Here is a 19,834-nt window from a genome sequence, read left to right as displayed (position 1 = left end):
TTTCAAGCATACAACGGACGAGGCCAAGGTTTCGAAGCGGTTTTGGACGCTGGTCTCGGCACAGAGTGACAGAGAGTGCTATTCGGTACCGCTATCAGTGCTACTTACAACGGACAGGTTGCTTTACGTTGTGTGGAACGATCTCGCTATGCGGATGTGTGTGTACGCGTGTAGATTTCCGTTTTTCCCGAGCAGCTTGACCTCTTCCAAGGTTTCCCCATTCCGGACCGGACTCAAGTAGAGGATGAAGGGCCAGTACGCTTCCTAGGTGTGCAAAAAACTGGATTTTTCCGTGTCAAGTGTAGTTAAGCGAGGGAAGTGAAGAACTGATCGCACCTTTACCTTTGTTGATGAGTCGTGTACCACTTATTACACTTTGAACTGTGATTGTTGGGGTTTTCTTGTATTGAGATTAAAACAATAGGAAAAACGATGACTCTTGAGGGTAAAACGGGTTAGTTTTTTTTTGCTAGGGAAAACCTCAGTTCTTTTACAGAAGAGGCTTTAAACGAGCAAAGAGGCGAGAGGGATCAGCCAGTCACCGTTAATCCGTTTTGACGTGTAAAGAACTACCCAAAACGTTTCTGATTGTGCGATAAACACCGAAACACAACGATTCTTTCTCGATGTTCCATCCATCTTGTTAGGATTTTTCGGAAATGAGTCCAACCCTGTGAGTGTCTGCACGATTCTGGTGGCCGATAAAGCGCTCTTGCCCCGTTAGAGAGCCATTACGACTGACACGAAGAATCCAGCTTTGATGATAAAATAAGCTTACCCTTCTGCGTGTAAGCGCAGGACGTTTATGACGCTCGTAATGTTGTCGGTGGTTTGTTTAATAGATAAACAACCTAGCCATAGAAATCATTTGTATCGCTGCGTATGATTCGTCTAACGAAGCGCGAATGATTAATAGGACAGACAGACGTCTTAAGGCTCGATCAACGACGATCAGCGGTCGAGTGGAATTCGATGGCCGTCCGTAAAAGGAAGGGACCCGGTGCTATCCCTCCTTATAAGGAGCCAAAGAAAGCACGGATTTTGCTGCAGCAGCAGCAGAAGAAATCTCAACCGAAGCCAACCAACCCCATCGCTCAAGCAGCGTACGCTATTAATTTAAAGCTATTACAAACATTCGCGGCGCAGTTCATTCCACAGTTCAGTTACATGTTTCGTTGCTTATTTATACACACGGAGCTCGACAGAACTGCTCCACATGAGAGGAGGCGCGAAAGGAACTATTGTGAGTGATTGTGCGCCTCCGCAATACACTTTCGCGACTACGCAACCCACCGACGGGATAGTGGAGTGAGAGAGCGGACGACATTGACGAGTCGGCGGGCGCGCAATGATGCAAAGGTGAAGTAAAGCAACATGCAAGGAAAAGCAAGGAGGAGGAAAGGCAGGCGAAGCAGTAGAAAGTTTCCCTCGCATTCAGTCCGGATTCCCCTCCTCAGACTCCGGCAGTCGTCTGTTAAGAGTGACGGGCACATCTTGCAGAAAGATTCGAGACTGGTGGTGGTGGATCGACCGCGCTATAATGCGAGCTACAATGCGGGCCAGTAAAGACAACACAAAATCTTTCACCATTAAACACGACACGAACCAGCCAGAGTACGATCACGTGTGCGTGTGTGTGTGTGTGTGTGTGTGTATGGGTGTGTGGCTATGTGAGCACAATCCCGAGCATATACGCGCCCGTTTGGAGGGGTTTGTGTGTTTTTGCTTTTATGCTTCTTGAGCTAAACCACCACCGATCCATTGCTCTATAGTTTCACCGTCATCGTCATCGTCATCGTCACCGAGAGAGTAGTGGATGAGAGATGGTTAAAACAATGGTGAAATGTGCAGAAATTAATGCACATACAGCAATAGAAAGAACAAATTAATACGTCCCACGAAAGCGAATGAAACAGAGAACTGTAAATTTGATAGAAAAAAAAGGAAATTAAACAACAAAGATGATAAAAATATAAAATTTAACTATAAACCTCAACAACGAGCGAAATAACAGCAAATGAGCAATGAATGAGCAAATTTCGTGGACAAAGCGTGTGGCTGTGGCTGGTATTAAAACGGAAAGGACGAAAAAAACGAAACGCAAAGAAACGTGCCATAAAAAGCGGAAGGAATATGCCAACGGAATTAATGGTTGTGTTGGGCAAATGGCGAAGAACAGAGGGACGATTGTTTTCGTTGCTGCAACGGATTTGCACCTCTTTTAAATGGTAACGCAAATGATACCAAACAACCCGTCATGGATTTTTTGTTGTTGATAAGTTTAATAAGTTAAAATATCCCAAAAAAACCTATCTTTTTGAGGATCGAACAGTAACTGATCGTTCCTTTTATTCATCTACGAGTTGGAGAAGAAATATGTCAACCCCAAAAGTAGCCTTTTTGTGGGAGTTTGTGTCAATGTCAGTGGGTACAATGTCGGCACACCAACCGGACGACTCTTTCCCTCGTCGAGTAAGGTCAAAATTGATCGTCTTTTTTCCACCGCTTTTATACTTTTATGGTGCATAATCATTCGGACCATCCACACCTTTCTTCTCGTAAAAAGCTTCCATCGTAAATGACCGAAAAACGAAGCGATATATAGAAAGAAGAAAGCGAAAAGGATAGGAGAATGATGGGTAAGAAAAAAAATGGTACATTAATATGCCCGGTGCGTGATAGTGAGTGACAAGGAGGGTGCGCGATAAAAAAAACAGACAATTCTCCCAAAAGAAGCTCGTTTTCACATTCCAAAACCATCCCCGCTGAGCTTCCAGGAAGGGTGGTGGGTCCTTAGCGGTCGCCCTCCGGTACCCATACAATGGCACACGGTCCGAGACACGCACACACACAAAACCCAAGGGCAAGTAATAAGATTAACCCCTCTCGAACCCTCAGCCGCAGGGGGTTGGATTGTTTGATGTGCGAGCGTATACGCACATCAGCATATAAAACAACACCGGTTTTAGAGGTATCTTATCACGGCGTTCCTGCTGGAGGGGCGGTCCGTTTACTGACCTATAAAACGAAAGCATTTCTCTTGCCGGTGCCGCGGCATCGACGACAGCCAAACGTACCTGTTCTTTTCAATAATAAATAATCTTTCCTCGGCACGGTGGGACGTGGTTAATGATGGGAAGAAATACGCGCTGACGGGATGCTGTTCACCACACGTATGTGAGCGTGTGTGTGTGTGTGTGACTGTATGGAAGTGTGAACGAGACGGCACGAGAACGGGGATCGATCGATCGTTGGAATTCCGGCCCTGCTGGCCCTATACAGGAGGAGCCTGAAGCAGAAAGAGAATCGCTCGTCCGCTCGTCGATGGGTGTGTGTGTGTGTGTGTACGCGCACGTCCGGACGCGCGTTTCACTTTTACTTCCAGATTCTTTTCACTACCCCCTTTTGTCTCACGCAAACACTTCCTTGCAGGCGCCTTACCAGCTTCGTTTGTACGTGCGAACAGCGAAAGACTTGTTGTGCGCAGCAAGCGACGAACCTCAAGAAGGAAGATTTTTCTTTTCTTTTATTTTCACTTTCTTGTTGTGCGCTGCACAGAGGGAATGATTTCAAATATTATTCTGTTGCGAATTATTTGCTCACTCAATCTTGCACATTCACTTTTCAACGTAAACGCACTGCACTTCTTAACACTGCTCACTAATCATAGGAGCCATTCACTTTCTCGCATTGTAGTGCTAAGGCACATTTGCTTAATGATGATGATGCATTGGGTGTTTTAACTGAAATAATACATAAAACAGCACTTTAAATACAATATTCCACACAAAAAATTATACTTTTTTTCACCAATGAAAATTAATTTAATAAAACTCAAAGACCCGCTATGACAGGTTTCTACTTTTTCCCAGATAACGCGACTAGGCTGAAGGTGAAAATTTCTGCACTGGAGGTCACTTTTCTTTTACCACCCACCCGAACGGCCCCTTCACCTTCGATTTCACTACAACCCCGCTTCACACCTAACCCAACCATCCTCCGCTTCTTGCAACATCGTCACCCCGAGGTGTTATCGGGTTTATGTGGCGGTTGTCGCAGTTGCCCTGCCGTACGCACGCACCTTCGAGTTTCACCGACTTTTCCCAAGTTTCCGCTCTCTCTCTCTCTCTCTCTCACTTCCACCTTTCACGACGCAGTTTTCCGACGCAGCGCATCGAGCGGCGATCGTTATTCGCAACCTGACACGTCGTCTTCACCGTGTGTTGAGAGATTGTGGACGGCTGCAGTCAACAGAAACACCTTTCTTCACCATCGACAGCATCTCTCTTCAGCCAACTTTCTTCAATTACTTCGTTTTCTTTCACTCACTCACTCTTTCTCTTTCTCACTCTACTGGCCAGGAGGTGGTGGTGGTTTAAGATGACGATGCTACACTTTCTTTCCGAATATCTTTCAACTCCGCGCCGAAGGGAAGCCAGGTGAAACTGGATTGGATTGGGCACGGCCGGGACTGAAGCCTTCGAAAAGCCTCTCCCTATTTCTACACTAACACATGCACACACACACGCGCGTACTAGCTCTCGCACACACGCACAGAGGGATGGTTTTCCACGGACTGCTTACTTGTGTTGGTGGTAGCGGCGTTCTATGCGTCGCCTACTTCGATGCGATGCAGTTCGTGGCTTTTACTCACACTGGCTGAATCTTCGGATTCACGCAACGAGCCGGCCGGATCGACGACCGTTTCGTTCGAATAGCGACGTTCGAATGTGCACCGTTGGTTGGCCAGTGGGGCAGCTGGAGCTCGCGGTTATGCTTTCTTGCCCCTACTAAAGCTCTCTTTTTTTGAGCGTCTTCAGCATGCTTCTCGCGCATATGCTTGGTAGATTGCTCTCGCTCTCTCTCTCTTTCTCTGAACGATCTTGCCCTCGATTAGCCTCGACGCATATCGTTGGGCAGGAAGACAGGTTGAAGGCGCACAGACTCCCTAAACCATCATCTGCGAGCTCATGTTGTAATTTTCTCGTGCGTAAGGGGGGGTTTTTTCATTGCTGTCAGAATTCTTTAACGCGTTTCGGAGCGCTCCTTCGCCGACGCCGCATGATTATCGCCGATCGGATGATTGATCGAAGGGAGAAAGTGTAGAAGATTGAAGCTCGCTGTCGAAACGGTGTTTTTGCTACTTGAACGATCGACGGGAGATTGTTTGATGATAATGGGCAGTGTTATTGTGTGCTGTTTATCTAACGGACCGGAGAGATCAGAATTTAGGTATTTTTAGACTGTGCGTTGAGAAGGAATCCGAACATTTCATTGGTAGAATCAATAGGTAAATGTTTATTTTCGAAAGTTTATCAATTGATTATTGATTACTTGAGGGGAAAATTCCATTGGTGGAATTCTCTCCCGATTTTTATTGCAGTAAAAATAGCTTTTCCTGCACGAACAATACCGATTTGGTGTATGTAGCCCTTGCAACGTAACACAGCTTCCACATCACGTTCGCTGATGACTCAAGAGCCTTGGCAAATGGAAAGCATCTATCTTGGCGAGAATGACTTCATCGCAATTTAACACCGAGGATAACGGGAATAGGGTAGCTGGGCGGACGGATGGAAGCACATTTCTTTCGTTGAGATTCGACACCAAAACAACTCAGCCCTAGGATAAATGGCTCTCTGAAATCCACCACCGGATCAGAGGGCGGTTTGTTAGATAATTGTGTTTGTCTGTTTTTAGGAAGGCTTGAAGATTATTTAATTGCTTTCTTACTCTGCAAGACCATCAAACTTTTTTTTGACAAAACAAACTAATTCATTCGAAATTAAAGATAATAAAAATCTGTTCACTTCAAAATGGAGAAGATAAACTGTAGATCTGTAGCAAAAAACTATTTCTCGTGCTGCGGAAAGCAACGCAGCATGTAGAAAATTGTAATGTTTGTGGATGTTTTTGCTGTAAAGTATGTGTCATTTACACCCTGCCGCATCTTAGTGGGGCGGTAAACAGTGGGTTGTAATCATTCGATGGAAAGCTTTTCATTTAAAACTACTTCAAAGCAACTCTACCCACACAAACGAACCGTATTTGATGCTTTATCGGTTTCTCTTGTAATGCCTCAAATCAATCCAACCGTGTGGGGGCCTAATCAACGCCGAAGGGAAATGCATCCATTCATAACCCCGTACCAAATGAAACATAAAAGACGCCCCCCCGGCCTTGTTGCCCATGGCGCCAATAGCGTAACGTAACGTTTCGATAACGGCCAAGTCCCCGTTACGTTTCCTTCCCGCCCAATTGAAGCCCAATTTCACTAGTATTGGCTGTAATTAGATAACATCAAATTGATTATCATTTGGCTGATATTGGCAACTGATTGAGGAGAGCCCCTTTCAGGTTCGGTTCGAGAAAAGGGTTAAGATTTCTTCAGTGCCCAACATCAGCCCGGGTGGAAGCAGGTTAAAGGGTTGAAGGGCTCAGTTAATGGGCACCTGCACGCTTCGGTTGGTCCCGATCTGTAGCGAAGATAGATCGAGACGATATGATACTAACGGAGATTGTCTGCCGCTTCTGCCGACTTCAATTGAATAGAAAATGAATGGAAAATCAAACAGTAAAACGAGTTCTGTTTATCTCTTCGGGAAAGAAAAACCTAAATTCAGGTCAAATGTTTGCATTGACAGCACATGTCTGCATTTCTTGGCTGATCTTCAATCGATCTTGTTGAGTGAAAACAAAAACAGCGAAATAACCTCCTTCTTAGAGGAAAAAAAGAACGTTTCAAAGCCTCGTGTCTCGTTACATCACAGCAAGTGCTTCACCACATTCCGGTGGCAATTTAAATCGATCATTTTAAACGGGCCGTGTGGAAGTGTACGAGCGCGCGGGCGAAAAGTAAGGAGGAAATGGCCCGGGTGAATGACACAATGGGAAGCTCGCGCATTTGGCCATTGATTGGGGGCTCGGTTACGGCACCTTCGATCTCGGTAGCTCGGCATTATGGAGGGCATTAGGCTAATGTTGATGTCGATATTTAGGTTTAATGCAATTGGAACTGCCGAACGTTTCAATGCTCTGTGTACTTATGCTTATTGGTGTTGGCAAGGCTCTGCTGTAAACCGGGCATGGCTCACTCGGTTGATTATAACATTTTGAATGCAATAAAGGCGCTGTAATTTACTCTCCGTTCACATCTTCATCGTATTTGGGGGTCGAGGGGGGAGAAGAAAATTCATCCACTTTCGCACAAAACCAATGCGAATGTGTCCACGAGCGGAAAACAATTGGTGCGCTTCTTTGTTTTCCTTCTCAGGCGTATGATGAGCAGAAATTGAGGAATTTATATCCGTCGATTGTGTGTCTATGTGTATGTGTGTAGCAGATGGCGGCAATAAAGCTCTTCCGGTGAAGGAAGTGCAACTGCAATAAGCAGATTATCCTTGATTTCCGGCCGCTGATGTGAAGATTGGTAGCGGAGCAAATTGTCTCGCGTTGTTTCGCTCGATGAACAATTGAACAATGTAGCTTAATTGTTGTGTTTAGAAAGGGACGTTAAAGGCAGCAGACGGTGTCCTTTTGCTTTGGGGTAAGTTAAGCAATAGAAAACAATCGACGGAAGGTTGGTAGGATGTGTTGGAGCATCATTTGGCAGAACATTTGCCGAAGACAACAAGACGTATCGAGCAAAACAATTGCTTCTTTCTCCTACACACACATCACAAGATTCGTTAAAGATCTTCAACTTCCAAAACGAGCACAATTAATTTAAAGCTCACCACTCCCCCCGCCGCCGGAAAATAAATGAAAGCCTCATATTAGTAGGCTTCTGCCGGACAACCAGAGTCTTGTTTTAGGCGGTTTTCCTTCCACGTGGCTGTGTGTGGCGTTGAAATTGAAATCGAAATCGCATCGAGTGTGGTAGTAGCAGTCCGGCATGTCTCATCTCAGCCACGGTAAAAGCCACCAGCTTTCGATGGCGTAAAAAATTTATGCATTTTCCACCCTAATTCCTCGTTTTCCGGTACCCTTTCCGGGGTGGTTGAGGTGGTTGGCGGGAACTTAGAGTGGAAGTCTTTAGTTTTCGACCGCTTTCGATTAGGTGCAGCTACGCAGCTTTTTCGTTTTGTTTTAGACCTCTTTTTCTCCCTCTTCTTTTGTCGATTTTGGGGTAATTTTATGATTATTATTATTTTTCCTAAGACGAACGAGCGCTCGGTCGCGGTCGCTAATTTTAAATTTCCGCCATTAAATTAATCTCCGAATGTTTTGTTGAACTGCTTTCGATTTTTTGGGCCTTCCTATGGACTTGGTGGATTTGGTGGAAGAAGGCAGGAGGGGGAGGGGGGGTGGTGGCTTTTGCAGGGTGGAGGTCTCGATCTGATGAATGAAAGAGAAATGGGCACTCTAATGACGGGTCGCCGCCGGTACACGTCACAGTGGAAAACTCTGCTGGTGCTGCTCTGTTTCCGTCCGATTTTTTGTTTTTCTGCCGCTTTGGCTCATTGATTTCGCATTCGAAGGTTAGTGTGCTGCTGGTGCTGCTGCTGTTGGGGATGACCACCACCTAATGCCGTGGGATCCAGTTTTCATCGATGCGATACAGGCGTCATAATAAATCCATCCCAAGGCCTAAGCAGTAGCTGGAGTGCTGCGGGGGGTGAAACGTAACGAGAAAAATGTCTCATCCTTGAACGAGAGTGAACCCTCCACGGTCAGTGAGTCCAAGGGGGGGGGGGGAGATTTTTTTTGTTGCAAAATAGAAAGCGAACAAGCGACGAACCTCCGCTCCTGCTGCTCCTGGGAAATCGAAGGAAAATTATCAACGAACCAGCCACGGCCAATAAATCTACTCTCGCCCAATCAATCTGCACTCGTTTCGGCTGGCTGTGTATGTGTATTTGTTTTGTGATGAATGACAGAAAACATAAATAATGTGAAGCAATAACAGTCCAAGTCCAAGTTTTCCACCATCATGAGACAAAATGAGAGTCAATTACCTGGCGGCGTATCACCGCGCCTCGGTATCGGTGACGATCGATCCGAATCGCACATGTGACCACAGCCGGCACGCAATCATAACGCTTTTCGGGGCGTCTGTTAGCGTTGTGAAAGTTTTCCGCGCTTCGCACGATGAATTTTTGGGGGTTTTTTTTTGCAAGAAGGTGTCAATTGGAACATCAAATTGGTGATATTTGTGAGCAGAGCCGGGACCTCCTTGGGTGGTTGGGTGGTGATGAGATTTTGTTTTGGGATTCGCTTTAAAAGTGGGCCATCGGTTAAGTGCATGTTTGCCGTTTCGCTCGTGCCTCAGGTGGAGAAGGTAAACGAGAAATCAAAATGTGACCCATTTATTGCAGAATAATTCTATCCTGATTGATTGCTATACTTTGGCCAATCAAACGAAATTCAAACAAGCCCATTTGGCGTATTCACCTTGCCCCTTGGACACGCTCGTTCACTGAAGGAACCGTTGAAATCAAAACGATCGTGTTTGTTCCGCGGTAAAACAAGTGTAACATTCGCTACCAAACAAGATCAGTTCCAGTCCTTTGCAGGGGTGGAGGGGGGGGGGGTGGTGTGGGGGGGGTTTTGATGGTATGGGTCTGGTTTGGGTATGAGCGTTGAAGCAGCAAAACTGCTTCACTGTGTCAAATGCGTCCAATCAACCGGACACGGATGTTTGATGGCCGGACAGACGGAACCTCCGAACCTCGAACGAATCTACACGGAACTGTCCCCCCCCAAGGTGTTTGTAGTACGGGGTTTTTTCTTTCTTGCTTTGGTCCGGTTGAGGTTTTGCACACTTGCGATCATGTAAGGTGAAGAAATGTTTGCTTTGAGGCTTCCTTAACCTCGAATGCGTAGGATAGATTTGTAATGGGAAGGAATCTGGCAGACAAAGTCCTGAGAATTTTCCATCAATCCTCACCTGACATGTGATTGTAATGTGGGAAAACATCTTTTTAAATTCATTGATACTTCGGAAAAAATGGCATCTTTATCGTTCAAATGGATCGATCATGCACTAAAGGGTTGAAGCACTAGTTTCACTCCTCTCCGATCGATCTTACACAGCCAAACCGATCATATGCTGGAACGTGCACCACTTGCGAACCATCGTCAGCAGCAGCAGGTCCATCATCAGTCCATTTTATGTAGGTCATGCGGGGTTTTCCCCTGCAAGTCATTCGATCCACCCCGCTTATGTCCATCGCCGGCAGGCGTCACGATCGTCGTTGATGCGTCAGGCGTACTAACCAGCCGATCGGATGCGTGTGTCGTTCGGTCGATCGAAAATATCTACCATTCCTGGCCCCACCCGGATGAGCGGAAAGAAGGGGACAAAGGGGTGGCGGTGCAGCAGAAGTACAGAAGATTCCAACTGAACAATTCGATCCTCGTACGTGACGCGCTACGCTAATGGACAGATACCGTTGGAACGAGCGTATAATGTATGCCAATCGGGGTGCGATCGGTGGCACTGTGCCGAAACCGTCCGAAATCCGCGTCGCAATCGATCATTTTCGCATAAATCTTCCCCGGCTTTCCCGGTTGGCAGGTAACGGATAGTAGGCCAACAGCTTCTATTCTGGCGTTGTTTTTCGCGTTACGAATGCACAGTAAGAACCTTGCCGGTCGACACTAACGAGCAGGGAGGCACATCGAATCGACCGTTTAAGATTGTTTTACCGTTTGGTTTTTTGTGTGTGGTCGGTTTTGCAAGACATGACTATTTCAATGCGACGGTAGAACGAAGCTACGGAGGGAAGAATAAATGAAAATGTGAAATTAACAAGTTAGGTTAAGTAGAAGCTTTAAGAAGGAAATGTTTTCATCAAGACGAGTTGATGATGTACGAGTAAAGTGTGAGGAAACAATCAAAATTGTAATCGTGTGATGAACCGTTCGCCGAATGATTCACCCAAACTCTGATGAAGCTGTTCCACCTGAATCAAACCTGAATTCCGTCGGCGAACTTTGACTCAACAAATCGACAGTCATGTGCGGATGATATAACAACAACGATGAATCGACGCACTGGGAGGGGGGGGGCGGGAGGGGGGAGCTGTGTCTTCGTACGTAAAGCGCCACCTAACCTCCACCGCCTGTGTGGGACAAAACTGTTTTGGAATGCTTCTCTTTTTCTCACATGTCTTGCGCTCTTTGGAGTTCAAAAGTAATGAAAATGTGTTCGTTTTGTACGCGATGTCGTAATTGTCCATCCATAATCTGCATCGATACTTATCGCCATGGCCGTGTTGTACAAATTTCGATACAAATCGGGTGGAAATCTGCTACACTGCGAGTGTCTCATTACAAGACTTTAATCACAGTCACAGCGAAACCACACGCACGCACAGGAAATTCAACACCAACCAAATTAATCGTGCCCGGGAGTCTCGGTGGCAAACACTCGAGACAGCCGTTCGTCTCCTCGACACCTCCTGGCTGTCATTATGTTTTATTATTGCTATCATCATTACTGCGTTACGTTACACACACACACACACACCGTGCGTTGTTGAACATTCCCGGGCGCTCTTCCGAGGCATAATTATGTCGGAAAAATGCTCAAACAAAAATTAAAATGTAGGTTACGGTTGGAGGAAAACGGCACCGAGTTATCGAGGATAATCTGTTTGTGTGTGTGTGTGTGCATTATTGATGAGTTTGGTTTTGACTTTTACCATCGTCGATCCGTCGTCGGGATGCCACAACTGCTCCGAAAAAGTCAGTCAGTCAGTCAGTCATTCAATTCTGAGCCTTCTTCAACTTTTCAACCACTTTTTAAAGTAATGTTGTCCAATCATTCCTATCTCCAAAAGGCTCCACAAGCTTGCGAGCATGTTGAAAAAATGGCCTGTATTTTATTTTAATAAGCATTTTCGGGGGCGCTTGAGGTCAATAAATGAATGAAAAGCTCATCAAAAGGGATGTCTTTGGTTCGGATAAAGCAAAAGATGGGAAAAGGAAATCAAATATCAAGTTTAAAGTTTAGTCTTTAATTTTTATTAAACATTGTTTTCAATATATATATTTTTTTTTTATATTTGTGTGTATGCATTTATGTATGTATATCGATTCGAGTTTTGAAAGTTTCAGTATCAGCTCGGAAAGTACGATGAAACGTAATCCTTCTCCATTAGTGATTTCAGTTTTTAGTTACATTCGCTCATCTTGCGGCTTAATTTTGAAGTATTTTTCATCTTACAACGGTACTGCAAGCGATGCCCAAACGTAGCTCTTGTAAGAATTGTTCGTGGTTCGTTTTGCTTGTAGTTGGAATATTTTTCTCTTTTTAGTGATGTCCAACTATGTGTCTGCATAAAAACTAGATCCCGTAGAAAATGTACCGGAGCGTTGGAAAAGAAGAGAACCTATTCCCATTGTGGGTCTGTTGGGAGGAATCTACTTAACTAAAAGGGACTAAGGACTAATCTTTTGTGTAGCACTTTGTTTGATTTTATGATCGCCTAACGCTTTAGTAGCACATGCCAGAAAGGAATCTTTTGCTTTGTGCGTTTTTGTCACAGATTTTATTTTTTAAAAGGAAGTACTTATTTGCAGTGAGAAGTATTACATGCCTTTTCCATGCTTTAGTTTTCCCTTGACTTAACAACTAATCACACAAAAACACAGACACACACACACTGCTACATAAACACATATACACGCGCTCGAAGAGTCGCTGGACGACACTTGGGGAGTGGAGATAACTTTAAACTTATTTAAGTGACGCAGCAGTCGAAAGAATCTCCCACACCGAGCCGAATAATTGACAGATTTTTGCAGCATTCTATACAAACAATCTACCGTGTCAAAACGTGTTTCTCTCAGAAATTGTAACATTACCCATTTAGCTTACTTCTCCTTTCCTGGTTTTAGGTCTTTGGAAACTGACGTTGCATTATTTACTTTCGATAAGTTTTACAATGTTTAAGATTCTCACCATCATCCTTCTTTCTTTTTCTTCCTCTCGTTTACAGGCGATTTGTGTGCGTGTGACACACATGTCTCAGTGCTGCCGTGTACGTAAGTAGAACCGATTACAGTGTTGTGTACTTTACACTTAAGTTTAATTTATTCCGACCAAACTATTTCATATTCGCGTGCTCGACTTGATTGGTTTTACCTGTTTAGGCCGCAGTGCAATTTAGTTAATTTTTGTTTTTGACAAATCGAATACATCTAACGCCCTCAGTACTTGTAGTGTTTTCTTTTTCACTTGAATTTTTTGATATTGTTCTTCATTGATCCCCCATATGTTTTTTTTTTTGATAAAATTTGATAAGTTTTTAGCTTTTTCTGTCCGCCGATTTAAAAACAATTTCTTATCATATGTTTAACATTTAAATACCTCCAGCTTAATGTCCCGGGAATTGTTGGGGTTATCTGAAGATGATTGGTGACTTGCCTGTTTTAAGGATAGGCGTGCATAAGATTGTTGGTGACAAGGAAAACGGAATGACTTGGATATGGGATATGCTTTGCAAACATTTAAAGCTTTCACCATGTGTCTAGTTTCCGCGCAAGAACTTTAATCACTAACGTGGAATAGGAGTGCAATGGAAGGGTGGAAATTATATTCAAAAAGCTATAATTTTAATAGCAACTACTCCACGTATCGGTTGACTATATACTTTAAAGCTTTAAGATTAGTTAAATGATATTCTTTGCTATGACAAGTCCACACGAAGCTTCTCTGTTGTCACGCAAAGAAGTGAGATCGTAAAATAATATTAGTTGGATTCAAATTCATGCGAAAAGCAATAGAAGCAACAATTGATGCTTTCCATCTCCATCTGCGGTTGCATCAGACTGTAACCTTGGTGCATGCGTGTCAACTACACCCTACACACTGCCTTGCAGCTAACATCTAGTTGATCTGGCAGTAACCGGCATTCATTTTACGAGGTTGCTCTCCTTCTTGGAATGCGTTGTGTGTTGTGTGGCGTACCCAGGGCACGGAAGGCGGCCACAGAAACCTTCTGCGCCAGTTAGTTTTTACGAACACTCTCAATAAGAGCCTTGTTTTCCCATGCGATACGGAGGAAAAATGGTGCTAAAGTGAGACAACCGAAGGGGCTAAATTTTCGAAGCCTTTGCTATATAGAACAGGGTCTGGGAGGGTACAAAAAAAAAAAACACAAATCCCACAGTAGCATTGGAATGCTGCAGGGTGACCTGATTATCGTTTCACAACTATCGAGCAGTGACAGTTGCCGTTCGGGTTCGTCTAGCGGAGGATAAGAACCGATTCGGAATCAAACTTCGCTCGCAATGCAGTTTTGCAGATTTTGCACCATCAAAAGCGGCAGAATAAAAATGGCATATTTATTCAACACAGCTACTGTACGTTTTCCCTCAAACTCCACACACATACGAACATACTCACACACACACACATCAGTAAATAGGCTATTAACACGTGTATACTCTTTGTATATAGCTATAATTTGTTGTATATATATATATGTATGTATATTGTATGATTTTTGTTTTCTGTTGCTGTTTGCTAATTTGTAAAGATATCCTGCTTTGATTAACACCACTCGAGCTAGCCCCGAACAATCAGAAAAGGAAGTGTGTTTTCTCGCTCGCTTAACGCAAAAATCTTGTAATTCGGTGCAGAATAACGGTTATGCGGGTCCAAATAGTCTCGCTAAAAGCGACGAGATGGCTATTTTTTGGGATAATAGCATACATGCAGGCGCGTCGTGTCATGCAGATTGCCTACTTTGGGAGCAAATATTTTAACGAATTCAAAGAATCAGGTAATCCACGTAATCCATAGCGCCTACAGTTATGCAATCCGAGCGACAAAAATTTAATCTTGTCACTTTTAACACGACTTATCATCTTGGCACACGTGTGAAATGGGAGGGGGGGGGGGGGGGATGTAGCATTCCTGCCCATTTCAAAGCACATTACTTTTCCTTCCCTTCCGGATTGTGCCATGTGCACGTGCATGCATAACGAATAATGCGTGGTGAACGAGAGAGAAAGAGAGAGAGAGAGAGAGAGAGAGAGAGAGAGAGAGAGAGAGAGAGAGAGAGAGAGAGAGAGAGAGAGAGAGAGAGAGCGAGATAGTGATGTGCTTGAGGAAATAGAGCTATATTAGCCAGTCTTTGCTGCGAAATGCCAGAAAATATGCAGTATTAGTTGCTTTTCCAGTATCTCTTTAGGTTTTTTCCCCCCACGTTTGCGTCTTCCAGCAACGACATGTCAAGCTGTCGTTGTGGACAGTTTGTTTGTTTAGTGGTTTATGCTTACAACAACACAGAAAAATTCCTGCTTCCTATGCGTGTTTAGAAGTATCGTACATGTAACACTGTTTACTATTTAGTTGTTTCATCTTGTCTTCCATTTTCATCCACTTTTCACAGACACACACACACACACCCCCAGAGCCTTTCTTTGGTCGCCTAAATTTTCCTCTTTCTCGGTGGGTCATCGTATCTTTCATCGTAGGCCGACGTTGGCTGTTCGACCAGCAGTAGCAATTTCGTGTTGAGTCACAGTCGCAAAACATTTAAAAAAAATCTCCACTTTGGCACGATATAACAAATGACGGTTTTGCCGTGCGTTTAAACGCCTTCCTGTAATCGGTTTCCGGGGCTTCGTACACATTTAGAGTACGTGCAGATTTTCGCAGCTTTTCGATTTGGTAATGTCGGTGAGACAAATCTTGTGCAGTATCTCCTTCGCAATGTGCAGCGACATCTGCGTGCGGGAGTTGCGCAGATTGGTCGCACTGGCCCGCTTTTCTCGCTGCTCCTTCAGCCGTATCTGTGTGGGGGAAAGTAAGTGCGGGTGGTGATGAGTGTTTGCTGTGCACCGAAACTACGACGGATTACTATCTGGATTACCTGTTTGAGGACGCCTACGAGCAGCTCATCGACGTTGTGCTGAATTCCACTGGATGTTTCGATGAACTTCGCCTCCCGAGACGTTGCTAGCTGCTTTCCCTCTGTGATAAGATATAAATTTGCCAGTTTTTACGGGGTCAGTCACGAGTAACTGTTTGTATCGAAATTCCGGTAGAATCAAGCCGGTTCTGTCCGATTCCAAACGGGAGAGTTTGCATCCCTTACTTACCGGCTGTGGTTATGACTCGTGCCCGGGCCAGGTCGGATTTGTTTGCCGCTATAATGACCGCCTTCTCCTTCGTGTAGTGCTCGGACCAGAGATAGTTGAGTATTTCCTCCGTCACCCGGAACGAGTTCCGGTCGACGATCGAGTAGACAACGACGCAGGCGTGCGGTTCGTAAGTCGACAGCGAGTTTTCCACCTGTTGGGCATGTGAATAAGTAATCGTAAATCGGCGAGGGGGAAGGTGAGGGACTTCGGACAGGTTTAACTGTCGTTTCGTGTCTGTCAGGGCCCACCGAAAACAGATGGGACACGTTTCGTATGTGGCATCACATCGGTCACGTATTGAAAAACCGCAAAACACAAACAAACAAAGCACTTCCTTCATTTGGGAGAGGCTCAATTTGTTGCAATTGATCAAATTTACCGGGTGAGATCGGGCAACAACACATACCGCCTGTTAAGCTACTTACACTCATTTCCACGTTCGGATGGTCGATAAATATCATCTCCGATTCCTCGCCGTCCAGCAGCACGCTAACGGTCTTCTCCCCGAACTCATCATCTTTCCGATCCGTTTGGGCAAGACGATTTTGGTGGCGAGAGGATGATGAGGGTTTTTTTTTCCATGTCCCGGCAGTTTTCACCGTTTGTGAGGTGGTTAAATTGTGTAGACAACGCAGGAAAATGGAAAAAAAAGAAAAACGAAGAGCAGAAAAAGCGAGAAAAGAACAAACCGATTCAAAGCTCATCTCACATCTCCTCCGAGTTTTCGATAATTACATTGTACCACTCGAAATATCATCTTCTCCCACCCACCCACCATCATTTTCCTCGTTCTCCACCCACGCTTTTCCACTGGCAAAAATCGCTACAACATTCTGACATGAGTTTTCCAGTACACGGCCGCCGCCGCCGCGTGAGGCTTTTTTCTGTTTGTTCCATGCCTGCGCTGGGTATAGAATTTAATAACATTGCCACCATCGCACGGTGGAAAACTGTTCTCGGCTCCACAGGAACAACTTTCTCTCTCTCTTTCGCTCTCTCTCCCTGACGTATCCCGCAACCTGGGGTAGAATTAAATCAATGATTCGTGGAAATGAAAATAACACTTGTTCCCTTTTTTCAGTGCGTACCCGTGGGTGGTGGGTGGCGCGCTCTAAGGCTTGTTCGAAGCTTTTTATGTGCTGTTTCCGGTTCCTATTACTCTCTGCTCGAGCTAATTGGAATATTGAAGGCTCCAAAACGAGAATAAATCATTATGCACACATACACACACGTCATCACACATCCTCCATTGAACGAGGTGAGGAATATTGCGCTGTTGAATTTACGACTGCCTGCTTAAAAACTACTGTAAATCCTCTAATGAGCTTCGTTGAGCTAGTGAGCTTTGCTTTTTTGTTGCATTATGATGGCCTGCTTAGTTGCACCGTTGCTACAGTGATGTTCACTTTAACCTTCAATTCTAGGTAATTTGTTTGATATTACACGTAAGTCGGGAAACTACACAGCCACCAGCAGAGCACGCCTCTGCCGTTTTGTCATTAACGAAAGTGCATTCCGGCGAACCTCAGGCCATGTTCCCGATTACAACATCAGAAATGCTCCCGGACTACTATGTTAGCATTTTTTTATTTTCACACACAAAGTAGTTCACTTTTCAATTAATAATAATGGCCATCCCCTCCCACCTCAGGGGTTTATGGTGTCCAGCTTTCCCATTGTGCCCACGTTCCGATAACTTACCAAGACTGGCGTCGTACGTGTGCATATACTCGGAGGTCATAAACTGTGAAACCAGGGCCGTTTTGCCGACGCCCGAATCGCCCAACATGACGACACGATACCTGTGGATGTAAAGACCAACAACGAACGGAACTGTTGCATTACTGCCACAAGGCTACGGTGGCCCTTGCGCGCCCCTTACCTTGTCGGAATCGGTTCACTTTCATCGTCCTCACCGTGAGACGAAGGAAGCGAATCTACGGTGGCATATCCACCACCGCAACAGGATCCCTCGAACGGTGATCTTTCGCTAGCACTATTAAAGGAAAAAAAAGCCATTAAGACACATTAAATTTAGCATTTACCGGTGCTTTCTCCTCTCCACCCGCGCAAGAATGAACCTTACCGACTTGCCGTGGAGTTGACGCTCGTGTTACTTTTCGATCTTCGCGATATGATCGAATCACCACAATTGACCACCGTTCCTTTACTGATGGAAAAGTGACGCAACCGGTAGAGATCGTCGCTCTGCCGTGGATTGTACGGTCGTTCGGGCAGTGAGCAAACGCGCGGCCTCGCATGATCCGGCACGGGAAGCTCGAGAAAGTTGGACGTACGCCTCTGGCGGCCGCGTGCCGATGCCTGGAACGCTAGCGGACCGATATCTTCGTTGGAGAAAACGGACGTGTTCGAGGCAGCGCTCTTGATCGAATCACGCGACCCTTTCCTGCTGGCCAGGAATGCGAGCCCTCCTTTGTGGCTGCTCCGGCGTCTTCCCTGCCGGCCACCCATCGAACCCATGCCGCTCATACCGATATCGCTCGTTTGGGTAAGATCGCTGGTCGATTTGCGACATGTCAGCGAAACCACGCTATCGGAGCAAGTGCGATCGAGCGTAGAGTGGGAATTTCTTAGTACCTTTCCACGGGGAGCAAGGAGAAAAATTATTAGGACACCTGCGAAAGAATTTAGTTTGCTCAGCTTACTTGATAGCCAGGGTTTGAGGTTATGTTGATAATCTCGCTGTTGAGCTGACGGCGCGAATGTCTCGGCGAGTGAGAAGGAGATTTAGCCCTAGCGGAGGAACTATGTCCCGGCGAGCTGCAGCTCGCCATCGAACCATCTAAAATCGATTCACTGTGGATGGGAGGACAGAGTGATGAGCTATTTAAAAGAACTCCGCATCCTTCATGCAGAGGACATACTTTTCGAGCGAGTTGTCCGGAGTTTTGCTGGGATAAATTCGTTTCTTCTGACGATCGATGTCGTGCGTGTCGATTGATATGCTGTTGGAGAAATCTTCCTTCGATACGGAGGGGTAACAAAACTCGAACCGTTTGCCTACCGTTGGAGGACCGGAATAATCATTATTACACCGCTGGAAGTCCGACAGAACCTCTAAAATCTACTTACGTTCGAATCGTGGGCTAATGGCGCCATAATCGATCTCCACCGTCGATGGCGTTGTGACGGTGGTTTGCTGGCAGTATTCGAACACGTCACCAACGCTGGAGTCATCCTCGGTAGTCTTGATGATCTTGGGACTCGCCGGTAACGACGTTCTTTTGGTAGTGCTGGGCCAGGAATCGGCGTGCGTCTTCTTGAGATCGCGTGTGTGCCGTGGATGGCCGTGACCATTGGTGGCTTTGCGGGATTGTCCATCTTCCATTCTGGTGCAGAGCTGGTGCTAGGTGTAGGTGTACGGACGCGGGGTGGGTTTAATTTAACCTTTCTTCTGTATCACGATGCTGACGTGACATGTTTGGCTACATGGTTCTTGTCGGCTTTTAGTGTTGTTGTTTGCTTCAGTTCCTTCCCCTAACAGTTTCTTCACTTTCACTCACATTCATCGCTCGTTGATGGGCAAATGTCATGTTTAGAGCAAGCTGTTTTCACTAAAACTTGTACCGAACTGCTCCGGGCGGAAAAAAAGCCGTTAGAATGGATAGATTAGCCGGCATAAAAAAACCTTCTAAGCCCGTGTGTCCAATGGTTCCAGAATGGCAGGAACAATTTGACACAGGCGAAGAAACAAAATTAGTCACACCCAAAC

At 45.4% G+C, this 19,834-nt stretch overlaps 3 protein-coding genes across 3 annotated transcripts in view; 1 reads left to right on the top strand and 2 right to left on the bottom strand.

Moving 5' to 3' along the window:
- LOC126561202 (WD repeat-containing protein 61) overlaps positions 1–19,834 on the bottom strand; it is a gene marked incomplete at its 5' end in the record, with an annotated part of 144,319 nt that overhangs the window by 60,175 nt on the left and 64,310 nt on the right. The window lies entirely within an intron of this gene.
- The window catches only part of LOC126562157 (cytosolic non-specific dipeptidase), a 57,180-nt gene that overhangs the window by 19,385 nt on the left and 17,961 nt on the right, over positions 1–19,834 (top strand). The window lies entirely within an intron of this gene.
- Positions 15,592–19,493, bottom strand: LOC126561888 (uncharacterized). Its single transcript, XM_050218248.1, has 10 exons — positions 19,195–19,493; positions 18,987–19,122; positions 18,768–18,918; positions 18,188–18,699; positions 17,984–18,097; positions 17,803–17,903; positions 16,527–16,618; positions 16,060–16,252; positions 15,831–15,931; positions 15,592–15,750 (listed from the first exon to the last, which is right to left on the bottom strand). Exons 1-10 carry the CDS (start codon positions 19,448–19,450, stop codon positions 15,592–15,594), a joined length of 1,815 nt encoding a protein of 604 aa, XP_050074205.1. The 5' UTR covers positions 19,451–19,493.

Source organism: Anopheles maculipalpis, chromosome 3RL (genome assembly GCF_943734695.1).
Source record: "Anopheles maculipalpis chromosome 3RL, idAnoMacuDA_375_x, whole genome shotgun sequence".
NCBI lineage: Eukaryota > Metazoa > Arthropoda > Insecta > Diptera > Culicidae > Anopheles > Anopheles maculipalpis.
This window is presented reverse-complemented; position numbering and strand designations above follow the sequence as displayed.

What these genes read in the sequence shown, in the direction of transcription:
- LOC126561888 (XM_050218248.1), bottom strand. Translation starts at nt 19,450, where the DNA reads ATGGAAGATGGACAATCCCGCAAAGCCACCAATGGTCACGGCCATCCA. An exon ending in CCTCAAACCCTGGCTATCAA is followed by an intron (nt 18,700 to 18,767) that starts GTAAGCTGAGCA and finishes CCCCGTGGAAAG; the next exon opens with GTACTAAGAAATTCCCACTC. An exon ending in ATCCGAACGTGGAAATGAGT is followed by an intron (nt 16,253 to 16,526) that starts GTAAGTAGCTTA and finishes CATGCCCAACAG; the next exon opens with GTGGAAAACTCGCTGTCGAC.